Source organism: Macaca fascicularis, chromosome 13 (genome assembly GCF_037993035.2).
Source record: "Macaca fascicularis isolate 582-1 chromosome 13, T2T-MFA8v1.1".
Lineage (NCBI taxonomy): Eukaryota > Metazoa > Chordata > Mammalia > Primates > Cercopithecidae > Macaca > Macaca fascicularis.
The window spans coordinates 72,038,905-72,055,313 of NC_088387.1; the positions used below are offsets into that span (position 1 = coordinate 72,038,905).

The 16,409-nt window shown below is 37.4% G+C and overlaps 1 protein-coding gene and 1 long non-coding RNA gene across 34 annotated transcripts in view; both read left to right on the forward strand.

Moving 5' to 3' along the window:
* NRXN1 (neurexin 1) overlaps nucleotides 1–16,409 on the forward strand; it is a 1,134,169-nt gene that overhangs the window by 1,107,139 nt on the left and 10,621 nt on the right. For 20 of the 33 annotated variants that reach the window (XM_045368569.2, XM_065527623.1, XM_065527619.1 and 17 more), the window contains one exon: nucleotides 2,153–2,240. In XM_045368569.2, the coding sequence (XP_045224504.1) occupies nucleotides 2,153–2,240 (88 nt within the window). The remainder of the gene's footprint in view (nucleotides 1–2,152; nucleotides 2,241–16,409) is intronic. The other 13 variants (XM_065527617.1, XM_065527624.1, XM_045368574.2 and 10 more) reach the window with 1 other exon arrangement.
* Nucleotides 9,911–13,425, forward strand: LOC141408345 (uncharacterized). Its single transcript, XR_012422386.1, has 2 exons — nucleotides 9,911–12,923; nucleotides 13,223–13,425. It is a non-coding gene; the product is annotated as an uncharacterized lncRNA (long non-coding RNA).

Below are 16,409 nucleotides of genomic sequence, written 5' to 3' on the forward strand. Positions count from 1 at the left end.
ACCATTTGATCCAGCAATCCTATTACTGGGTATATACCCAAAGGATTATAAATCATTCTACTATAAAGACACATGCACATGTATATTTATTGCAGCACTATTCACAATAGCAAAGACTTGGAACAAACTCAAATACCCATCAGTGACAGACTGGATATAGAAAATGTGGCACATATACACCATGGAATACTATGCAGCCATGAAAAGGATGGGTTCATGTCCCTTGCAGGGACATGGATAAAGCTGGAAACCATCATTCTCAGCAAACTAACACAGAAACAGAAAACCGAACACTCCATATTCTCACTCATAAGTGGGAGTTGAACAATGAGAACACATGGACACAGGGAGGGGAACATCACATACTGGGGCCTGTCAGAGGGTGGGGGTCTAGGGGAGGTATAGCATTAGGAGAAATACCTAATGTAGATGACGGGTTGATGGGTGCAGCAAACCACCATGGCACATGTATACCTATATGACAAACCTGCATATTCTGCACATGTATCCCAGAACTTAAAGTATAATAATAATAAAAAAAGAGAGAATGCCCACAAATTATCAAATATCAGGCATGAAAGGGGAGTTAGCACTGCAAATGCCACAAACACTGAAGAATGAAAAGTTAGAATATTATGAATAACTTTGTCAATAAATTCAACAATTAAAAAAAAAAGACTTACACTTCCCGGAAAACCAGTATTTTTAACTTCCCTTTCTAAAATAGCAGCAGCAAAATGCATAAATCCAGAAACTCTCCCAATTGTCTCAGAATTAAGAGCAGAGTAACAGGAAACCATCTAAAATGCTGTTTAAAGGTTTCTGTTTATTTAAAGTTATATTGTAAAGCATTTGCATCTGAACAAATTCTTTGTTCTTAAAGACCCTGCACCTGAAAGGTTTTTAAGCCTAATACTTTCTATAAAAGTGCATCACCCCTTGTCTCCATTTTTCAAAATGCCACAACTTTCCTAAAAATTATTTAGTTACACTTTAATCTGTGACAATATTAGGTGCTCCTTTAATATTAGGTGCTCATATCGTATTTCTGCTTTTTCTTTGAAGACCTTTATTGTTTTCTATATTATTTTAATTCCACCTTTAAATGAGAACTGTATCAATGTTGCAGTTCTGAGTATTGTTTAAACAATTCTGATCTCTTTAGTCCTTAGTAAATGTAATGAGATATTTTTATTTATTTGTATACATTGGAATCTCTGTTTTACTTTAGCACAGCCAACTCTGATATAAGCCTTTACAAATTCCATGCAGTATCTATGCTGAATTTACTGCAGCTTGTAAGCGGCAATAAAGAACAACCTTTCGTGCTTATCAATGTGTTGATTATGTGACTAACTGCTAGGATTTACACACTCTGCTTTTTATTACAGTGATAGTTATCTTTTTTGCTATAAGCGCAGTGAAGCAACTAGAATGTCACAGAGAAAACTGTCACCTCTTCCCCTCCCCCACTTTGAATGCACTTTTCATTTATTACAAAACTATAATGATGAAAGGGATGATGGGGAAGAAATACCTGCTATCTGAACATCACAAAAATGAGCTTCAAGTGTGAAATCATAATGAAAATGGAAAAGTGTCTTAAATGGATTGTATTTCCTTGCCTTTGTGCACCAATGAAAGAGCTATCTAATTCTCTACTTAATCTGTGTTTGCTACAATAACAAGCTATATCTCAAAGATTCATCAAACTCTACGTAGTCGTGAATGTAAAAGGTTATGGCTATTCTGCTTTTAGGAGGCCAAGCACAAGTACTACATAAAGCCCACTGATGCATACGTTGTAGCTCTCCAGGCTGTAATACATGTCAAATCATCTGTTTCTCCCAGGTTGTTTTAAACCTCTGTATGATACTGTGTGCAGCTTCTATCTGCATTTGAGTGGATAGGTATCGACAAGTTGGCTGTCACCATTTCTACGTCCTCATGTAAACTAAGGTGTAATCAAGTTTTCACAAATAGGCAGTTACTTCTATGAAGGATCTAAAATTTAAACTCTGTGTCTTTAGAAAGGGAAATGGTGAATTTGGTTTATTGATAAACCAGTTGCGTTTCACTTGTCAATGAGACAAAGATGAGAGAGTTTGTTAGGACTCTTTAAATTAATCTACTGAATATGTTTCTTTTGCAGACCACAGATGACATCCTTGTGGCCTCAGCAGAGTGTCCCAGTGATGATGAGGACATTGACCCCTGTGAGCCGAGCTCAGGTGGGTTAGGTTAGTCGACTTTTTTTTCTTACTTCCTTGGCTTTACTGTGAATCTTTGTTGCATGTTATATTCCTTAGAAGGGCCTTACATTCATGTCTAGAAGGCTACCCTCCTATACAATGGTTGATTGTAAGATGAGGACTCTTACTTTTTACATAAATTTTTCTACATTTATTGAAAAAAATTAAAAACAAAACACGCCAAGATTATGTATTTCAGAAAAAGCAGTGGGTATAGCACACAAGGCTGCTACCTTACTGTTCACTTTCCATTAGCTCACAACATAATTTTTGTGTGGAACAGTATAATGAGCTTTCCCTTGGGTCACTCATAGTAAAATTATAAAGCTAAAAAATTGCAGCACATTGTGCAAAATTATTTGACCTTTCTGCTGACAAAAAGTCCCCACCACTCACTCTGCCAGCAAATTACCTTAAGTGATATATTTCTCAATTTTGGAAGTGAGAGTATTATGGCAGTAGTAAAACAAACAGCAGGTAGAGTCCTTGATATATTTAATAGAGAAATATTTGATTCTTGCCTTGTTTCCCTAAAATTCAAGCTGAAGCATTTTACTTCTTTATGATATGTTTGCATCTTCTGATGTGACTAACACATAAATAATATTACCATACAGCCCTTATACCATTAAGTGGTGGCTGTAGACCCTGAAAAATAAATGAAGCAGAGCCTAGATTTGACTCCAGATATTCATAATCTCAAGTGTTAGGCTCATTTCCATTAGTTTTGTTTTGTTTTGTTTTTGGAAAGCAGTATTTAAATCCAATAATATTCTTTGCTGGCCATAGTGGCTCACGCCTGTAATCCCAGCACTTTGCGAACCTGTCAGGCAGATCACTTGAGGTCAGGAGTTCGAGACCAGCCTGGCCAACATACCAAAACCCCGTGTCTGCCAAAAATACAAAAATTAGCCAGGGGTGGTGGTGTGCACCTGTAATCCCAGCTACTCGGGAGGCTGAGGCAGGAGAATCACTTGAATTTTGGAGGCAGAGGTCTCAGTCAGCCAAGATCACGCCACTGCACTTCAGTCTGGGTGACAGAGTGAGACTTTGTCTCAAAATAGTAGTAGTAATAATAATAATAATAATAATAATATTGTTTGCATTAACAAAATCAGTGAGGTGGATATGGACTAGCCACTGTCTGCTAGTGGTGTCTATTGACGTCACCTGGAATCCCAGCAGAATTTCATGTCACAAGAAAGCAATGAATTTGCATTCTTGTGAAGAATACATTTTAGAGTAAATTTTTAGAGTAAATCTGCTCTTTAGAGTAAATCGGGATGTGTATCGTGCATCTCGTTTTGAATATTTGAAGATCACTTCCCCCACTGATTGTAACTACTGACTCTAGCGCTTAGAGAGCAGCTGCTGAGTGCCAGGGAGGGGGAAGAGCTCTGCAGTCACCTCGCAACAGGAGAGGGCGTGGGAGACCAGGCTGGGTATGCTCTGGTCCTCTTTCCTCCAGGCTGCACAGTGCCAGTCAGGATTCTCAGCCCCCAGAAACATCTGTCATTCACAATGATCACCTCTCTCACGATCATCCATTCCATTCTCCCAGCTCATTGACCTCTGCAATCATTCCCTCTTGGTTGTCGTGACAGATATAGTCACATCATGGCACTATCCCAGGCCCCTTTACTACAATCTTGCCTTTGTTTTCATTGGTATGCTTAATCTCTCTGTTAGTTAGCAACAACAACAACAAAAAAGAAAATCATTGCTATTGCTTTTCTGTCATTATATCAGTCCCATCTCTCTGCCTTTTCCCACCCTCAAATTTACCTTCCCCATTTCTTCTATGCTCACATGTCCAACCTTCCTGGTGTTAATCTTTCATACGAGGACATTCTTTTTTCTAGCTCTTCTCTGAGATCCTCTAGCATGAATTGTCCGTGTAACAAAGTCTGGTCTTTGTATATTGGGGTGTGTGTTATGTGTAGTTAATTTTGTTTTCCCAATTACTGTTTTCTTGAGGTTAGTCTGTTTTTTCAGTATTTTACACAGTATTAATACAGTGATGAAAACTGTTGAAGTTCTTACTAATTACAGGTCTTGCTGAATCCGTCTTTTACTGTCTAAGTATAAGCTATCATACCTTTCTTGCAGAATCCTTACCTTGAGTACCTAGTGAATCACAGTAACTAATTGCACTTACAATTGTCACTTTTTCTTCTTGAGCTCAGCTGAATGATCCAGTTCTTTGAGCCATTGCTTGTAGGTCTGATTAACCATTCCTTATAGACTAGTTTACTGCCTTTTGCTCTGGTGACACTAGACCTAAGAACAAGATAGTGGAGGAAGAAGATAGAGGAGAGGAGAGAAAAGGGGGATGGGGTGACCCTTTTGCCATCGTCTTCTCCTTGTTCACCCGAATTTTGTCTGCTTTGTTAAATATCATAGCACAATGGAAAGTGAGTAGCAGCTTATTAATTGCCATACTCCAGGGAATCTTTCTGCCTTTGTTTTCTTTACCACAGTATCACTACCTGAAAGAATCATGTTTACTTATCTATTTGTTTTTCATTCATTAATGTATAGCTTGAATCTCCCCACAAGAAGGTAAACTCCAGGAAGCAGGAACCCTGTTTTTCTTGCTGCCTGCATGGACTTGTTCTGTCAATTTTAATTCTGTTCTACCGCACCAAAGTCTGTTGCCCAAAATGAAAAACACACCAGCTACGGATTCCATCTAACGACAGCTACTTTAACACTCTTGCACCAAGCCTCCTTTAACTTTTTCTCCTCTCTTTCCACGTGTCCCTCCATGTCCCTCCTCACTCTTCAGTTTTCAATTTATCAGTTCCTGTTAAAGCAAGAACTTCAGATTATTCTGTGATAATGGGATCATTCACTGTAAACCTGTCCTGTGATCTTATCTCCCCTGGTCTTCATAATGTATGCCATGAATCATGTCTCTTTCAATTTCTGATGTTAAATCTCTTTCTACATTAGCCTTTTCTGTCCCACTCCCTATTACTTTTTTTTCAAGTCTGTCTTTCATGCTTCATATGGAGGTGACTCTTTTGGCAGAAATTGGTTCTATTTATGTGATAGCTTCTAATGAAATTCTTAGTTTATATGATGTTTTTCTATTTTTTCAACTTTTTTCTTGGAATAGGGGTTGCATTTTTCTGTTTGTTTTTGTTTTGAATCCTAAATCTGAATAATGCTCCATCATAGGCTGCCCCTCCTGCAGCTCATTCTTTCCTAATGTACTGGTTTTCTTAAATCTCTTTTCCCTGCTTGCAATTCATCTTGAATGCAAATGTAAAATAATAGACAATAATTATAGCTGCTGCTGTTATTAGACATTGGATAATTGTAGATGCTATTAGATGTTAGAAATATCTTAATAAAAATTATTTTGCATATTAGGCTGTATTTTGGGATAGTGGCTTTTTATAAAACTAACATATTGAGGTAAATATTCTGAAAGACATATCTTCTATGCACATTTGCTAGTCCTTGGGCAAGTGAAAACAAATCTTTGTAAGGAGATGCACCGTTACCTTTATAGGTGTGTTGCCCAAATCTTCTGGGTACCTCACTCTCCCTAAGTATTTACTCATGAGTTTTCTAATCACTCTGACCCTCCCCCACCTTCCAAAAATGGCTTTTTCCCTGAAAATGTGCTATGTTCCTTATTTAGGTACCTTCCTAAAGCTGTTAGTGGAAGAAATTGGAAAAATCTAGCATCATCTTGAGTACTAGTAAATTGTTCCTTTTATCAAATATTTGATAAATTGGAATTACCTGTGGTTCCACTCAGAACTCTTAATAAACAGGGAAGTTATATATTTGGTGGGTTGTCAGCTTCGTCATTGATCAATTATTGAGTGTCGCTATATACCCAGTGCTCTGCTAAGCTCTGGGAGCAAAAATAGAGAGTTTATACTTTCAGTTCTATATTAATTAATATATTGAAGGCATTTATTGCAATGTCTGACGTGAAGTAGAACATAAATGGTGGCTTTTTCCCCCAGTTCAGTTATACAAAAGAAATTCCAAGCTATTTTCCCTTTTACATATTGTTGTTACTTTTCCTGGCTGAAAATTGGTGGGCCACTGATGAAACCACTCAGGCCTCCTGATGGGAACTGTACGTGTTAAAACTAGATCAGGGTCAACCTCCTGGGTGGGAACACATGGAACTCAATTATACTTGTTTCAGCCACACTGTCCTGCACAGTTAGCATAGGATGATAACTTCACATTGATATAATTAGTTTCAGAATACAAAAGAATGGATTCAGAATACAAAATATTGGCGATGTGATTGAGGAGGGCTAACTGAACCCCAGCTGTTAGTGAACAGGTAGAAATATGAACCAGCTCTTGGTAACAAGGTCACAGGTCACTATTGTCCTAGGCTGCCCAGTTTAAGAAGCCTAGACACATGAGAGATAACATTTTTTTTCATAATTTTTCTCACAAAACATTTACACCTTCTGTGATTTTTTTTCTCAGCCTAGATATGTGATTGCTGGAGTTAATATATGAAAAGTGTGTTATAGAAAAATGTTTTGCTCAAAATAAGTGTTATATGAGTGTTTGCTGTTATTACTATTATTATTTTTACGCACACACACACACAAACACGTATTTTCCAAGACTTCGTTTTTCACATGAATCACATTTTTGTAAAACATGTCTTTGAAATTTTACATTTTAGATCCACTTAGTAAATTGACAAAATGGCAACACTGCAAAACCACTTAAGTTCCAAGAAGGTCTTTAATCATCTCAGTATCTCTTAGTTTGGGGGCCCTCTTCTGAATAGAACCCTTTCTCAAAACTCCTGAAGAAGTTTGTAAAAGGTGAGTTTTATGTTGATACTCAAGATCTTAAATGAAGATAATGACCCTCTTTGCTGTAGGAGGTCCCTAATAAATAACTCTAATTTATCATTTGTTACAAAGGGAATTGGACCTGCTTCCTGTTTTCTGGGAGCCCTGTTTAGGAAGGACAATTTCCTGTTAGATTTACAGTGCTAAGATTCTCTATGAGTGGTTAAGGGATGGGTAGCTAATGGGATATTAGCCACTTTCAAATCAATTAAACTTTTATCAAACTTGGAAAAGAAAAACTCCATTGAATAATAAAATATCTCATTGGTCATAGGGAAAAAGAAAAGCATCACCCATTTTTGTGGCATCTCTTTAGCTGGAACACAAGAGGTGAGGTCATCAGTACAACCACTCAAAAGAACGGTTGATTGCCTGTCAGAGGAATCATGTTGATCAAGGTTCAGATTATATAAGCACTGATAAATAGCAATAATAACTAGTATTTGGTGAAGATTTATTCTGTGTTCTCAGTCCTTTACAAACATTATTCCATGTCATTATTTTGTGAAACTATGAAGCATTTTCATAGCTAAAGAGATTCAGAGAGATTCAGAGAGATTAAGTCATGTCATGCAGTATGAGAGAGCAGGTGTATTCTCTAGTTCAGAAGAGGTGGGCTTATAATTTCTTGGAATGCAGAAGGTTTTTCCTCTAAAATTCAGGCACCTCACAAATACAGAATCGATTTTTCAAAAGTTCATTTAAATAATTTCATGTCATATTCTTTACATGCATTACTATTCATTAAGCTAAATTTGTTGCAATTACCATGCAATTTGAGTGGTTTTTCGGTGTGCTGTTTTGAGAAAAGATCAAGGGATTTCTATTGAATTGATATCATTAACCACATTAGGAATAAAGATATGTATATTGAACAAGGTGCATCTTTTCATTAAGTAAGTATCACGATCATTTAAAGGACTATCTTGCTAGATCATATTTTTAGAGCTTGACTAGAAAATAATTTTTCTACATTTAAATGTGTGTTATTTATTATGTAATTATTCAAAAGTGACTTTAATTAGCCCATAATAGGCAACACATTGCTATCAAAATGGAGGATTTTGAGCTGCAGCCAGAAAAACTGTGGCAATGAGTGTTCCATTTGAGGGAACATCTAGAGCATCTCCTGAGTACCAGGCCAGAATCAGTGCTGAGGGCTCAGCTCATCAATCAGGTGCAGGATGGGGCAGGTGGAGTTGGAAACCGATGTGCTAGCTGGGTTTCAGGGTGCAACATGCTGGTGTAGGAAATGTTTTTTCCATATATAGTTAATTATTCAGAACACTGGAGTAAAAGTAAATGGTACATGGTTAAAGTAGCCATTTTATGACAAATGACAAAATCACATGTCATTTTTATTCACTTTCCCCCTGCTTTTCTGAAGGCAGTAAAGTCAGATTAAAAATTACATTGAACAAAGTTAAACAGGCAAGGAAGATTTAGTGAAGGCTATCGCAATAGGGGAGGTGGGCCAGAGTTCAGCCTGAGCACAACTCACTGAGAACAAACAAACAAGAAGGATGGAGAATATTTAATTGCTAGGATGGATGGATTTGGGACCAAGTGTGCTTGCAAATGGGCTTCACCCAAAGGAAATGTAAACAAAGTATCTCATGTTTTCATGACAGGGGGTAGTTTAACAATTTGGAGCCAAGAGCCCACTGAAGTTAGGCTCCTACCCTTCCCACAGAAATTAGGAGATAGGGGTGCTATCTTCTTTGATGTTTATATTACAAAGAGATGGCTCCCAAGTCCTGCATATTTACACATCAAAGGGACAGATAAAGTATTTGAAATTACAAATGCCCTAAGAAATGGAACGCCAGGGGACCAGAGGCAGGAAGAAGCCTATCTTTGTTTGGTTAAGTTGAGATCAACTTTCCCAGCAACCAGTTTTTATTGAACAAAATTAGTTTCTACCAGGAGTCCAGCAGGAAACAAAATCACGAGCAAAAGGTATTTTGTGTGTGTGTGTATGTGTGTGCATATACATGTGTCTTTCTGTTTTGTTTTGTTTTTTAGAATATAGGAATTTGTATTTAATTGAACTATTTTTACCCTTTTGTGAGGTTTGGACTTTTTTTTTAAACAATGGTTGTCACACTTTAGAAAAGCTCTTAACATTTTAAAAGAATTGTGACATGCCACCAGAAATGAATATTAGTTATGGCCAGGACTTTGTAATTATATAGAACTAGTTTGAGATGCAGCCCTTTCCTGATCTTGGGAAAGTTACTTAGTAGTTTTGATGCTCAGTTTCCTTGTCTGTAAAATAGGGGAGAATAGGGTTAATTATGAGATTGGAAAAAGAGGATTCATACATAATGCTTGGCACAGTGTCTGGCACATACCACATACTAAGGGTTTAACAAATAATTGTGACACATCCAATGATAGGTGAAGGACCCACTGCTACTAGCATTGGTTGTGTGCCAATGGAGGCAGTATTCTGCCTTGTGGTGAGGTCCTTCATAAGGCATTGCGCATTTGATCAGAGTAAAAAATCAGCACAGTCTCTTTAGGCATTAGAGAGAATGGGCTGTATTAAAATGTCTTAACTAACATATGATTGGCCACTTAAAATAATTACTTAGCATATAAGTGAGTTTGCTAAGGGAGATTAAGCATTTACCTGAAGTCTGTAAAAAATAGATGGCTGCTAATACAGAAACCTACTACAATAAGAAACAGAAAACTCTGTTCAGTAATGAGTACAGCATAAGTTTTTAGGCAACCTGTATGTATCCAGCCTTAGAGCATTAATAACCAGTTTCACATCGCAATTTCTTATTGGAAGATGCTAAAATATAAGAGCCTTTTAACAGTATGGCACATGTCCTGTTGAGCTTTGGAAGAAGACAACAAGATGCACATCCATGCTCTGAAATATTTAACCACCTTGAAGGGAGGAATGTAGCACAAGTTTAGAAAAAATATAAGGTAAGTTTATCTCTTACAAAAACGTTAAATCCAGGAAGGATAAAGTCAGGTTGTCTTGTAATTTGTGTCAAATACCTGTTTTGATAATGAAATTGGCTTCCTGTGGCGTTTTCTTGGTACTTCATTAATTACATTTGCTCAGATGACATCAGAGATAAGCCAGCATATTCTGAATTCCCATCTACAGGACATGCTGCCTCCGTGAGGAGCCAATATGCTTCCATTGTTGGCGCATATGCTCCACAGAGCAGCAAATGCTACATTTGGCTTTAGCCTTCAGCTCTCATCTCAACACAGTAACTTGTCGATTAGATCACTCTCATCATGAGTTGCTCCTTAGTCATAAACAAAATGTTATAAGAATCCTGGCACTGGCAATATAATAGCATAGACCAGAATACTTTATTAATTTTCCAGGTTAAAAATGATGTATTAAAGATGCCAGTACAGCCAGAGGCCATTAATTACACTAAAAAAAAAAAAAGAAAAAATAGGAGAAAGAAAAATACTGATGTTCTCACATCTAAGGACACACTAAAATATTTTGTTTCATTGAGTAAACTTGAGAAATCCCAATGCCTGTGTTCAAATCTCAATTCGGCCACCTACTGTGTAATTAGAGGCAAATCATTGAATCTCTGTGTACTCAACTTTTTACATCTGCAAAATGAAAGGAATAGTGTTCAATACTCATGACATTGCTGTACTGATAAAAATGAGACAATGCATCTAAAGCATTTAACATAGTCTAAGCTTTGATAATATAAATTAGCTTTTATTAGTAATACCAGCAAATTAACTAAATAGTAAACCATATCATAAATGGAAATATCCCCAAACAAGAAAAGGAAATGTTACTGATGGATACTTTAGCATCTAGCAAGTTTTTCAAAGTATTTCTAAATTCTATCAGCATAAAACTTTCCTCACTAGCTACTAAGACAGGAGCAATGCTTTAGCTGGATAAATTTAGGTTCCTGTGGTAGGAGGAGAGCACATATCCTCTGCTCTTCTTATTTTATTTGTGGAGGAAAAAAAAATTAGGCTTTTTATACTAAACAAAAAGAGAGAGAGAGAAAGGGAGAGTGCTTCTGAGAGAAGAAATGATTAATTTTCCTGCTTCCTTCCTAGGACACTGAGGAATACTCCCAGCAGCGTGACTTACCAGGCACACCTACCCACACAGCCTCCCCACCATGATGGATGCCTTGTCTTTCATATTTCCTAATGCTAGACTTGACACACTTCTCTCTAATGGGCTCAGAGGGGAAGTTGTCTAATCTTTCACCTTAGCTATTGTTCTTTCACCAAAAAGAATATGATCTTTTCCCAACAAAAGAAAATTGAGACAGCAGTAGCTTCATGACAGGAATATAAAGATGATCACCCAAAGCGAACAGACCCAGTTCTAAATCAGGAAAATCATACACTGCCCCATTACACAGAATGACTCTGGTTTATATAGATGCTGTGCAGGCACCGTGGTGGAGGAGGGGTGCACCTAGGACCCAGCATGCAACTCTACAGTGGAAAGTCTACTTTGGATTTCATCCAGAGTACACTGTGCAATTCCAGAGCAGGGAAGGAAGTAGGGGAAAATTGACTTAACAATTTTAGAAAGAAACAATGAAACCTAATCAAAGGAGTTTTTACCAATATAATAAGCCTTGCTGTCAGCTATTTATTACCAAAGAATAGTCTTAGATGATTGATTTTATGACACCTAAAACATAAAATACCATAATAAAATTTTGAAAGAGAGAGAAATATAATTCACTCCAACCGTAGGAGCCAGAGAGCACTGATCCATTAAAGATAGAATGTCTCACAGAAAAAAAGAAACAAGCTCCACATGCAGCACCACAATGAATGGCCTGAAACAACATGCCCTACAATGCAAATGACCATTTTTGCCACCTGAATTCACAAGGCTTCCATTCATGAAGGGAAGTCCTCAAATACAACTACTCCCAGGGAGATAATGTCCTTGATGGTCACTGCCACAGCTGATTGAGACACCGTGTGTGGTACATATTGCAGAACTGTGTAATTGTTGGGACAGCTGCTGATTCAGTACCTTTTGTGTGGAAGATGTAGAGAAAACAATCAGATGATCACTGTTTTTACAAAGTCCTCATCCTCCTCAGGTACTTTCATATTGAATGCCCTACCTGATCTGATGCCCACAGTAATTTATGTGTCATTATCATGTTTCTGATAAAAGAATGTTAGCAGAGGTTAATGAACTGCGAACTGTCACTCAAAAAGTTAGGTACAGGACCTAGACTAGAACCTAATATATAATTTGATATTCTTTTTACCACTCTTCACTGCTTTTCGAAGATTCTGTGGGAATGTTAACTCCCACAGCAAAGGGCAGAGAGTTGGCAGCAGGTGAAGAGGAATGTGGCTGGAAGGGGTAGAACTGGGCAACTGCTTAGAAAATACACCTAAAGAGCTAACTGTTTTTACTCTTAACGCAGGAATAAAATCAGAAACAATAACAAATTGATCCACAGTGGTAAATGCATATACACTGAGTATATAAAATGTTAGTAGCCATAGACAGACCTGAGTTTGAATTTTGGCTGTGCCATTTATAAAGTCTAAATAGCCTAATCTCTTTGAGACTCAGTTTTCTTTCCTGTAATGATAATACCTACACCACAGAGTGTTATAAGGAATAAATTAGATAAAATTTATGTGTAAAGTGGACAGCACAGCAACTACCATAGAATAATAGTAAAAGTAGTAGTTGTTAACTAAATAAAATAAGAAACAAAATATAGGTGTTGCAGGGAAGTCATAGTAGCTGTGTTAAGCATCACAGTTGACGATTGAGTAATGTTAAAATATATGGAAGAAAGTAAGAAAGAAGGTTTTTTTTTTTTTTTTGAGACAGAGTCTCACGCTGTTGCCCAGGCTGGAGTGCAGTGGCGCGATCTCGGCTCACTGCAAGCTCCGCCTCCCGGGTTCCCGCCATTCTGCTGCCTCAGCCTCCTGAGTAGCTGGGACTACAGGCGCCTGCCACCGCGCCCGGCTAATTTTTTTTTGTATTTTTAGTAGAGACGGGGTTTCACTGTGGTCTCGATCTCCTGACCTTGTGATCCGCCCGCCTCGGCCTCCCAAAGTGCTGGGATTACAGGCTTGAGCCACCGCGCCCGGCCTAGAAAGAAGGTTTTGATGAGGGTTTTGATACTTAAGTAAGTTCACACCCAAGTTATTGCTAAAGTTTTCCTAGAACTATTTAATAGCTTGGCTTTACCTATTAATTTGGAAAGGAGGAAGGGAGGAAGGAAACGAAAGGAAAAAGGAAAGGAAAAGAGAAAGGAAAGGGAAGGAAAAAGGAAAGGAAAGTAAAAAGGAAGAGAAGGGAAGAATGACTTCAGCATTTTCTTTAATTAGGTTCTCTACTGCCCAGCAGGAGTGTCATGCCGAAATTATGGCTCACTGCACCCCAAACTGCTGGGCTCAAGTGATCCTCCCACCTCAGTCTCCCCAGTAGCTGAGACTACAGGCATGCACCACAATGCGGGGCTAATTTTTTACATTTTTTGTAGAGACAGAATCTCCTCCCTTTGTTGCCCAGGCCGGTCTGAAACTGTTGGCCTCAGGCATTACTCCCCGACTCAGCCTCCCAAAGCACTGGGATTACAGGCATGAATTACCATGCCCAGCAACCTCAGCAACTTCTGATAGACAATTGGAAGGAATGGTGCAATATTCACATGTACACACATGCACACACATGCACACACGTTCACACTTATACTCCTCATTACTCTAGCTATAATATTGCCATTTTTGTCTTACTATAAACCAGGTTTTCAAAAAATTTCTAGTTTCAAGCCTTAAGGATTTTGTGGAATAAAACTCATTTTCTGTAAAGATAGATTATTCAAATTTCTATATATATAAAAGGAAAGTGATCTTAAGAAAAGTGATTTCTGGATGTATATATTTTTGGGTGTTGTAGTCAATGAGCTCCCAGGAAGAGAAGCTATTTTGGTATCAAGAAGCTTAGTTGAGTAGAAATCAGTTAATAAGGAATATCATCTACATTTCAAAATATAACTCTTCTTGCATTTTTCTGGAATGTAATACATTTTGATGAAAAACATATACAGACTCTCTGGGCTCCCTAGTTTTGAAACTGATTTTCTCATTTATTGCCTATGTGGCTTTATTCTGCTTGACAATTATGGAAAGTTGTGCCTGAGTAATGAGACCCTTTTCAATTCCAATAGCAACAGGACTGAAAAGCACTCTAGAAATTTCTACAAGTACTCTGAATTGAAAAAAGAGCCCCAAGTTAGCTGTCAACTATTTGCAATACTGTGGGTGTCAGATGATGGTGATGTAAATAAGGCATCCAAATGAATCAAACTGCAGACTGATGACTCAGTTAACTTTAAATAGCTTAGTGACTTTAGTCATTGGGATTAAGTGACATATTACCTTGAAGCATAGGGAAAGCAGATACAATATTTTAATTATTGTACATTGATCCAAATTCTCCCAAGCACACAAAAAGTGATTTCTGATTTAATGAAATAAATATTACATTTATCCTTTATACTGAAGATATTACAAAGGTTTAAGGTTAGAGAAATAGTGAGTTAAAATATTTTATAAAGAAATATGCGACGTTAATGTCACTGTTCAGCCCCCTTGCTTAGCACTTTTACTCAAAACTTTAAAATCGAGGGTCTCTCACTTTCTTGCTCTGTCTCCCAGGCTGGAGGGCAGTGACATGATCGTGGCTCATTGTATTCTTAAACTCCTGGACTCTAGTGACCCTCCTACCTCAGACTCTTGAGTAGCTAGGACTACAGGTGTGCACCACTATGCCCAACTAATGTTTGTTTTAATTTTTTCTAGAGACAGTGTCTTGCTCTCTTTCCCAGGCTGGTCTTGAACACCTGGCTTCAAGCAATCCCCCATCTCAGCCTCTCAAAGTGCTGCGATTACAGTTGTGAGCCACAGTTCTTGGCTTTCACACTTTAATGATTAGATTCAACCTAGTTTGCCCTTGAAATTTTATCAACTTACAAATTTTTTTTTCTAATTATACATAAAACATACAGTTTTCAGCCAGTGTGTTCAATCTTCATTAGAGTTTAGAAGGTGAGAGAACTAATAAGAAAAAGAAACAGAGTCACAGGAAACTGTCAAAGGACCAACAATGTAGTTGAAAAAAGACAAAACAATTGAATGAAATATTTAAGTGAGATTTTACAATGGTATAGAATTAACGTTAAAATTAGTGATGTGATATACGGTTGAGAGAATTTATTTATTTAAAAAATTTAATAGATGTTATTGGATTCCTTTCTAATAACAATCAAACAATTATTAAGAATATTCTTACCAGCATTGAGATCTCTTCTCCACTTGCTTGTGTGTATTTTTCTCCATACTTCTGGTAGGTTGTTTGTCTTTTTTCCTATTAGTGACACACACTCTGTATTTTAGAGGTATTTACTCTTGGTCCATCATATGTACTACAGATATTTCCCCCCTCCTTTGTCATTTACATTTTGTTAATGATACTATGGCTTTTGCCACATAAAATTGTTATTTATGGGGTCAAATACGCTTATCTTTTTATTATGGCTTTATTCCATAGTCTACAGTCTCTGTGATAAATTTCATGTCCACCTTGAAATTTCTTCTCACTCTCCCTTTAATCTCACTGTGCTACAGCCACTCTGACTGTTGTTTAATTCCTGAAAAGTAAACTCTGTTTCCTCAAGGTCATTCGACATGTTATTTGTAGACTCCTCTGCCCACTTTCACTTGACTACTCTCTACTCATTTTTATCATAAGTGTCACAAATTCAGAAAGATCTTTCTGATTCTGCAGTTGCAATCAGAAACCTTTGTCCTACTCCTGCATGGTACCTACAGTTTTCCTTCATCATACATATCCCAGCTGTTACTTTAACTGTGTGATTCCTTCTTGTATGCCTCTCTGCCTCACTATATTTTAAGGTACATGAGGACATAAACATCAAGTTTGTTTGGTTATCTCCTATACCCTCAGGACCTCATATAGTCCCTGGAATGTTAACTATAGCTCATTATATATTTGTTGATAGAAGGAGGGTACTAGAGAAAAAAATCATAAAAGATGGGATATTTGAGCCAAGTTTTGAGAAAATAAGTACGATTTAAACAGGGAGGAGAAAAAAGGCTATATGAGCAAGGCATAAAAGTTGAACTGTTGTGGGTATGTGGGGACTTGGGGACAGCAATAATATATGACTGTAACTTCCTTTGACAAATATGGAAGACAAATTGGAGTAGGTAGCTGTGAACAGACTATGAATGGCCATGAGAATAGTAAGGACATTGCACCACA